Consider the following 14,697-nt stretch of genomic DNA (forward strand, 5'->3'; position numbering starts at 1 on the left):
GAAGATGGTGTAAGTGGCATGGAGTCCCTTCTGTACTGTGTAAGCATTTTCTTTTCTTTTTTTGCTTCATGTACATCCTTTGTATAATGTTTAATATAAAAAATAAACCAACAGAAACTTCAAAAAAGCAGAAAAAATATACTATTTTTCCATATATGGGCAAAACTCCTCCAAAAATTAACAACCATTACTGCTTGAAAAAATTCTAACCCGGGGGAGATTTCTGAAGGTTTCCATGGTAGGGCCAACAACCTGTGGTAGTATAGTCGGTCTGATTTTAAAAAGAAAATGGTGGAACTCCTCCCAAAGAAGAAATGACACACAGCTCTGACCAACTGTTACCATGGTGATGAGCCAGTCTGCCCTACCCTCCAAATATTTAATAGAAGACATAATGCTTTAGTGAAATCTTTTGAATTTATATTTAGTAACAAATCTAATTTTCCTTAAGATACTAAAAAAGTCAAACAAAGCCCAATATCTCTAGCTTGTGAGAATTAAAAATAGCATACCTAAGATCCTGAACACTCTCACCAAGTTTTTCCAAAAGAAATTTTATATCTTCACTGATATCTTCATCATCATACTTTTGCTGTTCCAAGTTCTCCAACTGTTTCAGAACTTTGCACTGGATCATAGCCAGAGCATATTCTTGACGAGTTTCTCTTTCAGTTGATTTTTCTAAAAAGTTCTGATTTAGACAAAGATATAATGAGAAACTACATAATTTGTTATGGGATATTCTCAGAGCTCTGCACTTACTTTTACACCCTCTCTCCTCCTCCCCCTATTGACAGGTTAACTATCACCTTCAAGTGTATCTAAATCCTTACTTCTTTCCTAAGCATCTGTTCACATCAGAAATGTACTTCTGATTCCTTGCTTACTTACTGGCTTACTAAACATTTTAAATTATTGACCCATACAAGCCTCAAAATACTGAACATGTTATAATTAAATCCATCACAATCCTTTCCCACAGCCTGCTCCTGAGCACACTACAGTGAACTCTCCATTCACTGGCCACCAAGATCACTTAGTATACTAAGAAAGAATGTTTCAAGTATTTCTCTAGTTTCCATTCAGTCACCTTTCCCCCCCTTCAATCAACCTACAGGTGCAGAAAGGACAACAATAAAAAACTCTCTTGCTTGAACAATTACCAGAAAAGTATTGACATTCAGGCAAAGTCCCTAGTTTTTCTCCTATGATTTTTTTTTTTCATTTTTAAGAGTATTTATGAAAACAGCAAGGAATCTAGATATTTATACAGATAAAATGTTCACTGAATAAACCAATATTTCTGAGCAAAGAACATGTTTAGGCCTAGGGACAAGAAAAAGCAAACTCCTAAGAAAGCTACCATTCACCAAGTTGGTAAATGCCTGCATTAAAAAAATAAAAATAAATAATAATAAAAATCCTGTAATAACCATTAATTCCAAATCAACTGTACCAAAAATTGAAATTTGTTTATTTCTGTAATCAAGTTATAGTCCTATTAATTATACCAAATAAACACAGAAAGAGAATTAGCTTAGCATATGGAAATTAGTGTGACCAATCCCTAACAAAATCCAATGGGCATTTTTCAGATACAGAAAAAAAATCTTAAAATGTATATGGAACTACAAAGATCCCAAATAGCCAGAGCAATTTTGAGAAAGAAGAATGAAACTGAAAGCATCATTCTTCCAGATTTCAAACTAAACTACAAAGCTATAGTAATAAAAACTGTACAGTAATGTCATAGAACAGTCTCACAGAGTAATGAAACATAATAGAACACCTAGAAATAAGCCCCTACATATACAGTCAACTAATATTTGAGAAGGGAGCCAAGGATAGTCAATGGGAAAAGAATATTCTTCAATAAATGGCATTAGGAAAATGGGATAACCACATGCAAAAAAAAAAAAAAGGGAACTGGACCACTGTTACACAGCTCACAATAATTCACTCAAAACTGTTTAAATACATGAAACTGACATACTCCTAAAATAAAACAGAGAAAAAGCTCCTTGGCACTGGTCTTGACAATAATTTTTTGGTTAGGACACCAAAATCACAGGCAATAGGAGTAAAAATCAGTAAGTAGAACTACATCAAACTAAAAGTTTCTGCACAGCAAAAGAAATAATAAAATGCAAAAGCATCCTACAAAATGGGAGAAAATGTCTGCAAACAATATATATCTGATAAGGAGGTTAATATCCAGAATATATAAAGAACTCATACAACCCAACAAAAAAACAAACAAGGCAATTAAAAAAAGGGCAGAGGATCTGAATAGACATTTTTCCAAAGATGTACAGATGGCCAACAGGTTCATTAAAAGGGGCTTCACATCACTAAGCACCAGAGAAATGTAAATCAAAACCACAATGAGATATCACCTCACACCTGTCAGGATGGCTATCATAAAAAAGACAAGAGATAACAAGTGTTGGCGAGGATGTGGAGAAAAGGGAGCACCAGTGCTCTGTTAATGGTAATATAAACTGGTTACTGTGGAACCTGTGGAAAACAGTACAGAGGTTCCTCAGAAAATTGAACCTATATCTACCACCTGATACAGGAATTCCACTTCTGAGTATTAACTTGAAAAAGAGAAAAACACTAACTTGAAAAGATAATATGCACCCTATGTTCGTTGCAGCATTATTCCCAATCACCAAGATACGAAAACAATCGAAGTGTCCATTAAAGATGAATATATAAAGAAAATTACTCAGCCATAAAAATGCAAGAAATCTTGCCATTTGCAACAACATGGATAGACCTTTAAGGCATTATTCTAAGTTTAAAAAGTCAGGCAGAGAAAGGCAAATACTGTATGATCTCACTTATATGTGGAACCTAAAAACAAAAAATTAAAATTAAAAAAATGAACTCATAGAAATAAAGAACAGATTGGTAATTGCCAGAAGCAGGAAGTGAGAAGTGGATAAAATTTATTTTATTATAAAATAAATAAGTCCTGCAGATATGATGTACAGCATGGTAACTATAGTTAATTATACTATATTGTACATTTGAAAGTTCCTAAGAAGGTAAATCTTAAAAGTTCTCATAACAAGAAAAAACATTTGTAACTGTATGTGGTAATGGATGTTAATTAAACTTACCATGGTGATTATTTCACAATATATACAAATATTGAAACAATATGTTGTATACCTGAAGGTAATATAATGTTATATATATCAATTAAAAATATAAAGGTAAAATGAAATTATCTTTGGATATTGAAAACTAAAATCATTGTTGACCAGCAGATATGTAGCTGAAGATAAGCTAAAGCCGGAATTGGCAAACTTTTTCTACAAAGGTCCAAATAGTAAATACTTTAGGCTTTGAAATATCTATCACAGTTGTAGTCTAAAGCAGCCATACTAAATACATTAAAAATGAGCACAGCAGTGTTCCAACAAAGCTTTATTTACCAAAACAGGTGGTAGGCCAGATTTGGCCCACGAACTACTATGGTTTGCTGACCACTGGGCTAACAGAAATTCTGTAGAAAATGAGAAATGATACTACCAAATGGAAAGCTGACTAGTCAGAAAAGAAGGAAAAGTTGAAGATATGGTAAGTAGTTGGATAAATACAAAGGACAATAAGACCATTTAAAGGAAGAGTTAAAACACTGTATTTAAGGTTTCTAACATAGGTTGATACAATATAATATGACAACTACAATATAAAAAAGGAAAAACACATATATTTTACATAAGATATATAATCTTAATTTTAAATATAATGAAAAGAAGTTAAGAATGTATATTGTAACATCAAAACAATCTTTAAAAAATAAAACACCACAAAGAATATTTAAAAAGCCAATAGAAAAATTAAAATGAAACTCCAAAAAGGATCCAATTCACCCAAGAGAAGGCAATAATGGAAGACAGGAGAACAAAAAAAAAAAGAGAGAGAGGGAGAGAAAATGGTAAAATGGCTGGTAGAACTAAATCCAACCATGTCAGCGGGGCAAAGGCAACAACAACAAATGAACAAATGGGACTACATCAAACTAAAATGCTTCTGCATGGCAAAGAAAACCATCAACAAAATGAAAAGACAACCTACTGAATGGGAGAACATATTCACAAATATATATCTGAAAAGTATTTTGATATCCAAAATACTTAAGGAATTAATATAACTCAATAACAAAAAATAAGCAGTCAGATTTTTAAAAATGGGCAGAGGACATAAAGAGACATTTCTCCAAAAAAGATATACAGACAGCCAACAGAACTTACTTATTAAAGGTTGCTGATCAAGAGTTCATAGCACTACACTGACATGTGGACCACACTTGAAGCATCACTGTATTAAAAAAACTTACCCCAAGATTAAAAATCTCTCAGTCTTATTAGACTTCATCATATCTCATGAACAACATAGGAAGATTCCTGTAATAAGGGATGAGGGATAAACTTGGGAATAAAAATTTTTGATAGCACTACTTCCATGTCAAAGCAGTGGGCAAAAGATTCTCATACATTTAAACTAGAGTGGGCTTCTTTGAAAGGATTATGGCTATGAACTGTCTGCACAGGAAGGTATATGTATGTACATATCTCTGTGTGTATATATGTATGTGCGTGTGAATTAAACATTGTGATTAATATAACTAATGAAAATCAAAATTCAATTTAGTGGTATTTCTTTCTAAGCCTTTCTACTAAAAATCATACAGTTGTAAAAATATAATTTATCTCATTATCTGATGAGAAAAGAGAAATAAAAAGAGAAAGAGAGAAAGAAAGCCAAAAAGAGAAATAAAACTCAACAGATGTAAAACTCAAAAATACAAATATGATCTTCAATGTCTTTCTCAGTCACAGGCTCAAAACATTCTTATTTATATTAGGAACTAAAGACTGACAAATCAGTTTAACCAATAGAATAACATGTGGAGAGACCTGGAGTTCAGCACCTGCTATGAATAAGTGAGATTGACATTTTCAAAAATAAATTCATCCAGTCAAGTGGAAAAAATAATAATTAGTAGCTGCTAGATTTCTTCAGCCCATAGCAGCTCAGCAAGCTTCCTGAAGTCTTCAGCACAAAAATTTCCTTCCTGAGTTTCAGGATGTGGGGAAAAATATATCAGTAGACCATCCTCAAACAAACTTATCAGTGAAATCTTTTTTAAAGGGAATAGAATATAAAGAAAAAAGGACACATTGGTTTTTTCCACATATTGGATGGTCTAAATCAAAAGGCTTAACTATGTCCTTCCTAACGGCTCCATTTTAACTTAGTCATGTACATCAAAGTTGTGGGCATCTAAAGACACTCTTGATTTTCAGCCCTAAATATGCTCACCTAATGATTGTATTGTCACTAATTTAGCACAGAAGAGTACAAAAAAACCTAATATTCCTGCCAATAGATTGGGTCTATTTTAAATAATTTCAAATCTAAATTAGAAAATAGAAGCCCAGAGAAGGTGATGTCAGCATCATGGCAAAGTGAAAAGACTCCTTTGTTTCTCTCTTTGAATTTGCAATAAATAACTATAACTCAACAAAGAATATTCTCCTCAACACACAAACATGCCTGAACAATCCATGCATCAGTACATCTAAAGGGGAGCATATTGGAAAGACAAGGAGAGGAGGTAGGAGGAGAGGGGGGATAGAGACAGTGGCCACATGTGTGGTTGGGGGCCCACCACATTACCAGCAAGCATGGTACTTGTGGGCAAGGGATGACTCCACTACATCCCTCAACCAAAGGGATGACACTCCACTACAATCCCAGAGGCGCAAATAATGTAAGGAAGAGAAAACAAAAATTTAACTGTAACATCTACTAGAAAACAAAAGAAAGTGCCTTACCTATCAACTTACTAAATTGTTAAGAACAAATAGGTATCTAAACAAGAAAAGAGTTAACTACCTCAGATGCACAGCCAGAGAAACAAGCCAACAAATGCCAGGAACAATCAAAGTAACACAGGAGCACAGAAAGAAAATGAAAAGTCTCCAAAAACCAAACTGAAAATTATAGGACACTGTGATGTAAATGGCAGAGAATTTCAGATTGCAGTTAAGAAGAGGCTCAGCAAAAGAAAGCACAAGCTCAACAAGGTAAAAGCACAAGCTCAACAAGATAAAAGACAGCACAGAAAAGGCAGTTCAGTGAGTTGAGGAACGAAATTAATGAACAAAAGAAGTACTTTACCGAAGAGACGGAAACCATAAAAAAGAACCAAATAAATTCTGGGAATGAAGAACTTAATAAACAAGATGAGGAATGCATTAAAGAGCATTGGAAACAGAGCAGAACAGATGGAAAAATTAGTAAGCTCAAAGATAAAAATCTAAAAATGACCCAAGAGCAGGAAAAAAAGAAGAGTTAAAAATAATGAAGAACTCTATAGAAACCATCTGACTCCATTAGAAAGAGCAACATAAGGATAATGGTTATACCAGAAGGATAGGAGAGGGAGAAAGGATCAGAGAGCCTCCACAAATAAATAGTTGATGAGAACTTTCCAAGCCTATGGAAAGAACCTGACTTTAGAATAGAGGGCACTAACAGAACACCTCATTATATTCACATAAAAAGACCTCCAAGATACATTTTACTCAAATTGTCCAAAATAAATGACAAAGAAAGAATTCTAAATGCAGCCAGGGAAAAGACTATAACCTACAAAGAAAACCCAATTGGATTACCATCAGAGTTTTCAACAGAAACATTATAAACCAGGAGAGAGTGGAAGGAAACATTCAAAATATTGAAAGAGGGGAATCATCAGCCAAGAATAATATATCCAGCAGATTTATCATTTAGAAATAAAGGAGAAATAAAGGCTTTCATAGACAAACAATAGCTGAGAGAATTTACCCCACACAAGACCTGCATTACAAGAAATGTTGAAAGGAGATCTACCAGAAACAAAAAGACAAAAGTATATAAAACTTTGAATAACAGACAGAAGCATGAAATTACAAATCTACTTCAGAAATGAATATTAAACATGTATTTTGCAACAAATGTTAATTGTTAATGCAATTTGGTAACAAATGATCAACATATAAAAGATAATTTGTGACAAAATCATAAAAAGCGAAGAGAAAAAGACCTGAATGCATAGCATTGAAAGAACATAAGATGCAATACAAAAAAAAGGCACTAGTATGTATGAGACATTTACACAAACCTAATAGTAACCACAAAACAAAAATCCAGAGATGAGACACAAAACATAAAAAAAGAGAAAAGAAAGGAAAAAAATCATAGAAAACCACCAAACTAAAGTAGCAAACAGAATCATGAGTCAGACTGCCTGAGTCTGAATTCCAGCTCTGCTGCTTTGTGGCCAGTTTGGCAAATTACTTAACCTCTTGTGACCTCAGACCCATTGCATGGGGTTCTTGGGAGATTAAATGCATAATACATTTAAAGCAATTAAAGCAGTGCCTGACACAGAATAAACTCTCATAAACATTAGTTATTACTATTATTATTAGCTATAAACATCTAGAAAAGTTATTACACATCAAATTTTAAAAATTAAAATGTGACAAATGCTATGAATAAGCAATTTATAGGAGGAATATAAATGGCTGATAAAAATATTAAAAAGATGTTCAGCTCCACCCATTATTAACAGAATATAAATTTAAAACAATTTAATTTTCACCTAATTTTTTGTAACAATTAAAAGATTATATTAATTGCAAGTAAAAGAATGGAAAAGCATGCATTTCCAATATATAGTTGATAAAAATGTAAATTTGCACATTTTTGAAAGGTGATTTGATATTACCTATCAAAACTGTAGAAAAGTATACTCAGCAAATCCATCCCTAGAACTGTATCCAACAGAAATATTCATTAAAGTGGGCAAGCATATGTAAAAACCCTACATGCCCATCAATAGAACACTGGTTAAGTAAACCTCGTTACATCAACATGGTAGAATATAGCCATTAAAAAGAACACTGAAGATAAACACATATAAAAATGAAAACATATTCATTATATAGTATTAAGAATAAAGTTATAAAACAGCATCACATGATGCCATTTTTATTTTTAAATACAAAACAAAATTACAGGCCTATTTATATGTTTATTTCTATGTGCTTAGAAAAATTACAAAGATGTAAGTGACTACAGTTGGCAGATGTGATGTCAATGCTATTTAAATGTCTCTGATATATCTGTACACTTTTTATTTTGGATTTGTTGTTTATTTAAAGAAAGCACAATAACAAATAATGGTTAAAAGCAGATTCTGAAGCCAATAACTTGGATTTGCATATATTATGGAAATATATATATGTCTACCACATATATTTATAGTTGCTCAGAAATACTGCAAGTTAGTAGATCCAAAATCTGAAATACAATTCCATACCACAATAAGGGTCCCATAAGAGAAAAGCCTCAAGAATAGTCTTTTGGAAAACACTGTAACAACAGAAGCAACAAAAGGGCTTCCTTTTTTATTGTGTTTATTGGGGTGACATTGAGTCTGTAACTGGACAGAGCATCATCTGCATACTGCACCATGTGCCTGTCACCCAAAGGAAAGCCTCTTTCTGTCCCCATTTACTCCCCTTTTCTCTGGCGAGGCTACCACCACACTGTTGTCTGGGTCTATGTGTTATAGGTCAAAAAGGGGGGGGGGGATTTCCTCTGTCCAAATGCAATGCAACTACCTTTTCTTACAAGCATTCCAGAGCTCATCCATTTCATCCACTTAAAAGCTTTCCTCCCACCTGTCCCAGTCCCCAGGGCGTAAATACAAATCAGTGGCTTTTACTCTGTGTCCACCAAGACGCGTTTTACAAGTGCACGAAGAACAAGTGATGTTTTCCCAGCTGCTAAAGGCCCTAAGTGGAAATGGACTCCACAGTGAAAACGCCACCCACCCACGCACACACACTAGCACAAAGCACTTACACGGAACGCTGCAAGGATGATTCTTGTCACTTTCTCCTTGACGGATTCTTGAAGGATATCGGACAGAACAGGAATGATATTATAGCGCCGCAGGTGTTCACACATTTGGGGACTGAATGCCAGGAGCCATATTGAAAAAATCATTTGATACTGGAGTTGAAAGCCACATTTGTTACTCAAAACTCCCATTATGCTGTAAAGGAACACATATTAAGAAAACATTTAATATGACAGTGTAACAACAAAAAAGAAATAATTGATTATTCTTTCTGCACTGATGGAACGAAATTATGCCCTCGGTTCCTTTCCTTCCATAACAAGCACTCTTGACTCCTACTCAGGGAGGACCACTTGCAGCACAGCTTCACTCAACCCGCTCTCCAGGAGTCACAGGACTTCAAGCAGCAGCGCCTGCTGCAGGGAAGCAATGAGGAAGGAAACACAAACTTGCAATACAGCAGAAGGAACGGTATAAAGAACACGAGAGACATTAAAGAAGCTAAAATCAACAGGATTGGTGGCACGACAGGTGCACATCCTAGTGAAGTCAGATGTTATATCAAGATTTTGAATTTGGACAACCAAGATGATCACGTATAGCTTTAAAAATACTTAGGAAACTCAGAGAGAAAAGAAGGAATGAGTTTGGCAAAAACCCACTATGAATCTAAATTTTTTAAAAAATATATCTTTATAATTTCTTTTTTTTTTAATATATCTTTATTGATTTCATAGAGAGGAAAGGAGATGGATAGAGAGGCAGAAACATCAATGATGAGAGAGTCATGGATCAGCTGCCTCCTGCGTGTCCCCAACTGGGGATCGAGCCCGCAACAGGGCATGTGCCCTGACCAGGAATCGAACCCTGATCGCCTGGATCCTGGGTGGATGCTCAACTGCTGAGCCATGCCCGGCCGGGCTGAATCTAAATTTGACATAGCCAATCACTGAATTGGGGGGTTAGAGCCTGAGAAGTGTCTAGTTCAACCTCTCATTTTACTGACATGAAAACTGGGAAAGCTAATGGAAATGAAAGAGTTTACACCAAGAAAGAGCACGAAGGTAATTGCCCTGGGGAAAGCCTCATTCACACAAGGAAGAACAAACTATCAAATTAGGCCACTAAAAAATGACTAGGATGTACAACACAAAGAACAAACTCTAATATAAACTATGGACCACAGTTAATAAGAATAGATCATCATTGGTTCACCAGCTGAAACAAATGTAGAATACGAATGCAAGATGTTAATAACAGAGAAAACTATGGAAGGGCAGGTATATATGGGAACTTGGCACTTTCAATTTTTCTGTCAACCTAAAACTGCTCTAAAAAATAAGTCTATTAATATAAACAAATTGTAAATCTAATTTTACAATCTATAACTACTAAGTTAGTGGAAGGTTTACATTGGCACCATTTCTCCATTTCTGTGATTTGTATACTAGTTATAAATTTGCTAAATTGCCCTTAATTTTCTTATGAATGATTTCTCCCTTGAGTCTTTTCTATTTTGGGTGTTATGTAAGACTAGCATTTATTTAATATTAACATCAGTATTTCAACATCTGTAAAATCATGTAATTTTATTCTAGTAACACCCTAATATCTGGTTTCCTGTGCTGTCTGATTCTTCCAGTTACTAAGGTAAGGCTTCTACACTTCGTGATGCTATTGCTAAGACTTCAAGCCACATTTCTGCTTTACCAGCTGGTTCTGCCAATAGGAGGTGCTAGAGGCTGACTGCAAGGATGGAGGGAGAAGGGAGTGTCTCCTTTTGGCTTCCCGTTCCTGTATTACTCAGCAGCGTTTCTTCACCCTGGTAGCAACTGTTCTTTCCCATGGCAGCAGCTGAATTCATTTTGCAACAGCTTTGGCAGAACAAGCCTCACTGTGCACCCTCAGAGACACAGCAGCACCAGCTGTCTGGGTCCCCGACCTATAAGGCCCCTGCTTTGAGCTCAGGGGCAGTAGTACACCTCCCTCTATGGTCTAAACTCAAAATGGATAAAAGACTTAAATGTAAATTTCAAAATCATAAAAACCTTAGAAGAAAACATAGGCAGTAAAATCTCAGACATCTCTTGCTGCAATATTTCTGCTGATATATCTTGAGGGCAAGGGTAACTCAGAAAAAGATAAACAAATGGAACTTGATGTCAAGTTAAAAACCTTCTGCACAGCAAAAAAAATCATTAACAAAATGAAAAGAAAAGCACTGTATGGGAGAACACAGTCACCAATTATACATCCAATAAGGGGTTTTCAAAATATATAAAAATCTTAGACAACTCAACACCAGGAAGACAAACAATCCAATTAAAAAATGCACAAAGGACCTGAATAGACACTTCTCCAAAGAGGGCATACAGATGGTCAATAGACATATGAAAAAATGCTCAACATCACTAATCATCAGAGAGATGTAAATTAAAACTATAATGAGGTATCACCTCACACCTGTCAGAATGGCAACTATCAATAAATCAACAAACAGCACGCACTGGCAAGGATGTGAAGAAAAGGGAACCCTAGTACACTGCTGGTAAGAATGCAGACTGGTGCAGTCACTGTGCAAAACAGTCTGGAATTTCCTCAAGAAATTAAATATTGAACTGCCGTTACACTTCTGGGAATATATCCTAAGAATCCTGAAACACCAATCAGAAAGAACATATGTACTCCTATGTTCATAGCAGCATTATTTACAATTGCCAAGATCTGGAAACAGCCCAAGTGCTCACCAGTAGATGAGTGGGTAAAAAAGCTGTGGTACATTTACTAAGCTCTGTAAAAAATAAGGAAGTCTTACCCTTTGTGACAGCATTGATGGACCTGGAGAGTATTATGCTAAGCAAAATTAACCAGTCAGAGAAAGGCAAGTACCATATGATCTCACTAATATGTGGAATCTAATGAGCAAAATAAACTGGCAAACAAAATGGAACCAGAAGCATGGATGCATGGAACAGACTGGCCGATATCTGAGGGGAGGGGGATAGGGGTGGCTGGATAAAGGAGGTGAAGGGATTAGCTAAAAAACATACTTCATACTCCATGGACAGAGACAGTAGTGGGGTGAAGGCCAAGGGAGGGGGAGGCAGGGGTGGGTGCAGGTGGGCAAAAGGTGGGAAACCTGCAATAATGTTAACATTAAAATTTTTAACATAAATAAATGAATTAAATAAATAAATAGAAAGAAAGTCTTAACATAAGTGACCAACAAAAAAAGGGGGGGGCGGGGGAGAAATTGCTGTTTTGTGACTCTTATTCTCTTACCAGTCTTCCAAAGAACACAAAGAATTTCTACTTTTTGTGAATAGAATAAAATTCAATTTATTTTGCTATTATCACACAGGTCTTTGAAACCTAAGGCACACTATGGGATTTATGTTATCTATAACTTGAAAATTTACTCTATTTCATCATCCCAGACATTATTTGATAAATATTCATTCATTATTCCCAACTATTACTAAAAAAAAAAAAATAAATGGCTAAAATGATAAGAAAATTGGCGAATTATGAAATTGCCTAGGAAAATAATATTAATAGTGAAATAATTATCCTTTCTAATTGTATTGGCAAAATACTGCATCATCATTTTTTTAAGAAGGTAAACGGGCTGGAAACACCACCTGTAGTCTGCCTTTATTAACACCACTGTCCTGTGGCTGCTTATCCTTAGAAAGGCCTGCTTACAAACTGGCTGGCCCTTGGCTGGCTTCTGGGAACTTAACTGGTAAACGGTTCCCTACACTGACACAAAAATTCTAAATTATAAGAGTGGCTCACTCTACCTAAAATGTTTGCACTAACTATGTTTAGGCTGACACAGCACCAGAATTTTTCAGTCAACTTTTCTTGCTCTGAAACCTTGCTTACCACGCAACCTTCTGTTGATAAACTAGCTTCCTGTATATATTTTCCAACAAACAATGTCTTCACTAATTTAAAAGAGCAGTGAGTTATCTCATTATGAATAAATAAATTGACCTTCTGGTTGTAAAAGAGGATTTCATTTGTTTTGGGGGGCTTGGGGTGAGTACTTTGTATAAATGCATTCGTTACATCTGAGGAAACAGCTCCTCAGAGTTTCTGGACCTGCAAATGAGGAGCCCACAAGAATGAATTAATTCTATAGCATTACAATGAATGGCTTATATTCATTATTTTCCTAATAAGACCTTTTCTTATTGATTTTTGCCTGCATGTACAAGATACTTTTATGACTGCTTTTCTATTCTGAGTACCTGGAATTTGTTCTATCAAGATAAGGTTTTTAGGAGTCCTTAATCTCTTATAATAGCACAGACCAAGCTAAGGAAAGGGGAAACATTCCATCTGGTATTCATTAGTTAGTGACTTCTATGAAGGTTAGCATAATTCACTGTTAAACAGGCATAAAAAAATTTAAATACTTCTTTTGGATGATTAATACTATTAATTTCTTTGCAAATGTCAAGGGTAGAATCTTTTGAAGGTTATTCTACATTGAAAGTAAAAGAGCACTCACCAGTTTACCCCATCTGCTTCTACCCAGGCAAAGCGGTACTCATTGACCCGAAGCATCAGCTGCAGACACCCAGCAACACACTGCACATACTGAGAGCTCTACACAAGAAGTACAAGGTTTTAAGATTGGGAAGCATTTAAAGTCACGAGACCACGCATATACAAAAAGTCTGAATTTTTTTTTTACTAGAATTTCTTATCATTAGAACATTCAAAAGTCCCTAATATTTTTTCAAAAGTCAATCACATTTTTGCTTTTCTCTCTACCTCTTAGAAATAAAGCTGATTTTCTCTGCCAAGTTAAACCTACACAGTTCAAGATTACTTAACATACATAGTCAGAGAAATGAAGGACCAAAGTAATTATATATTTGATACAGTTTTTATAATTACTTGGCAATGTTTCATTTCCCTGAATAGAGGCACTATATGGAGAATACTACTCTTCATAATTATAGAAATATCAAAAAACAATAAAATTAAAAAGATAAAAGTGTATGCTTTGAGACAGGCCTATATTTGAACGATCTTGGGTGAGTTACTGGACCTTTCCAATACTCAATATCTTCATCCTCAAAGAGGATGACATCCCCAAGCACCTGAGAAAGTATTGTTAGAACTAAGTAAATTAATTCATTTAGCATACAGTTAGACATTTCATAGAAACTCAGTAACTGAGAACCTTAAAAACTACACAGCATATAAAACATCTAATTAAACACTTGAAAAAGACTATAATTTTTAAAAACTATTAGTTCAAAAGCATTGTCTTGGAGAAATTGTAGTTAAATCTGGAACTAGAAGCAAACAGGAATAATATCCCCAGGAGTTTGCAGGTTCCTCCATTTTAGCAAAGCTAGTAGTAACACCTGGCCTGGGCTCTACTCTAATTATTTATCATGAGCCTTACATCTATAAGAAATGGAGAGACAAGAGGTAATTTCAAACTCTAGCCTTAAAGAACATACTAATGAAAAATAAAGAAAGAGGAAGAAAAGAGAGATTCATGGATGTTCTATAAATTCACAAAACCTAATATACACAATGTTTTAACTTAAACAAAGTTTGTTAAAACCTAACACTTCAAAGAAATTCCAAGCACTCAAATACAAAAACACAATGATATAGATATATTTGGTGGATTAATCAAAAGTTACAAAAGAAAAGGTTATCTTGATTTTACCTAGAAAATAGTGAACATAGTTCCCAAAAGACAATATATCCAATAATATAATTTGCCTGAA

General features: G+C 34.7%; 1 protein-coding gene across 4 annotated transcripts in view; it reads right to left on the reverse strand.

Annotated features, from left to right (window-relative positions):
* The window catches only part of ATP6V1H (ATPase H+ transporting V1 subunit H), a 70,665-nt gene that overhangs the window by 21,493 nt on the left and 34,475 nt on the right, over positions 1–14,697 (reverse strand). For all 4 annotated transcript variants that reach the window (XM_081117013.1, XM_081117010.1, XM_081117012.1 and 1 more), the window contains 3 exons: positions 13,455–13,552; positions 8,938–9,130; positions 513–691 (listed from right to left, as the gene is read on the reverse strand). In XM_081117013.1, the coding sequence (XP_080973139.1) occupies positions 513–691; positions 8,938–9,130; positions 13,455–13,552 (470 nt within the window). The remainder of the gene's footprint in view (positions 1–512; positions 692–8,937; positions 9,131–13,454; positions 13,553–14,697) is intronic.

The sequence above is a fragment of the Miniopterus schreibersii genome (assembly GCF_964146895.1).
Source record: "Miniopterus schreibersii genome assembly, chromosome: 17".
NCBI classification, from domain to species: domain Eukaryota; kingdom Metazoa; phylum Chordata; class Mammalia; order Chiroptera; family Miniopteridae; genus Miniopterus; species Miniopterus schreibersii.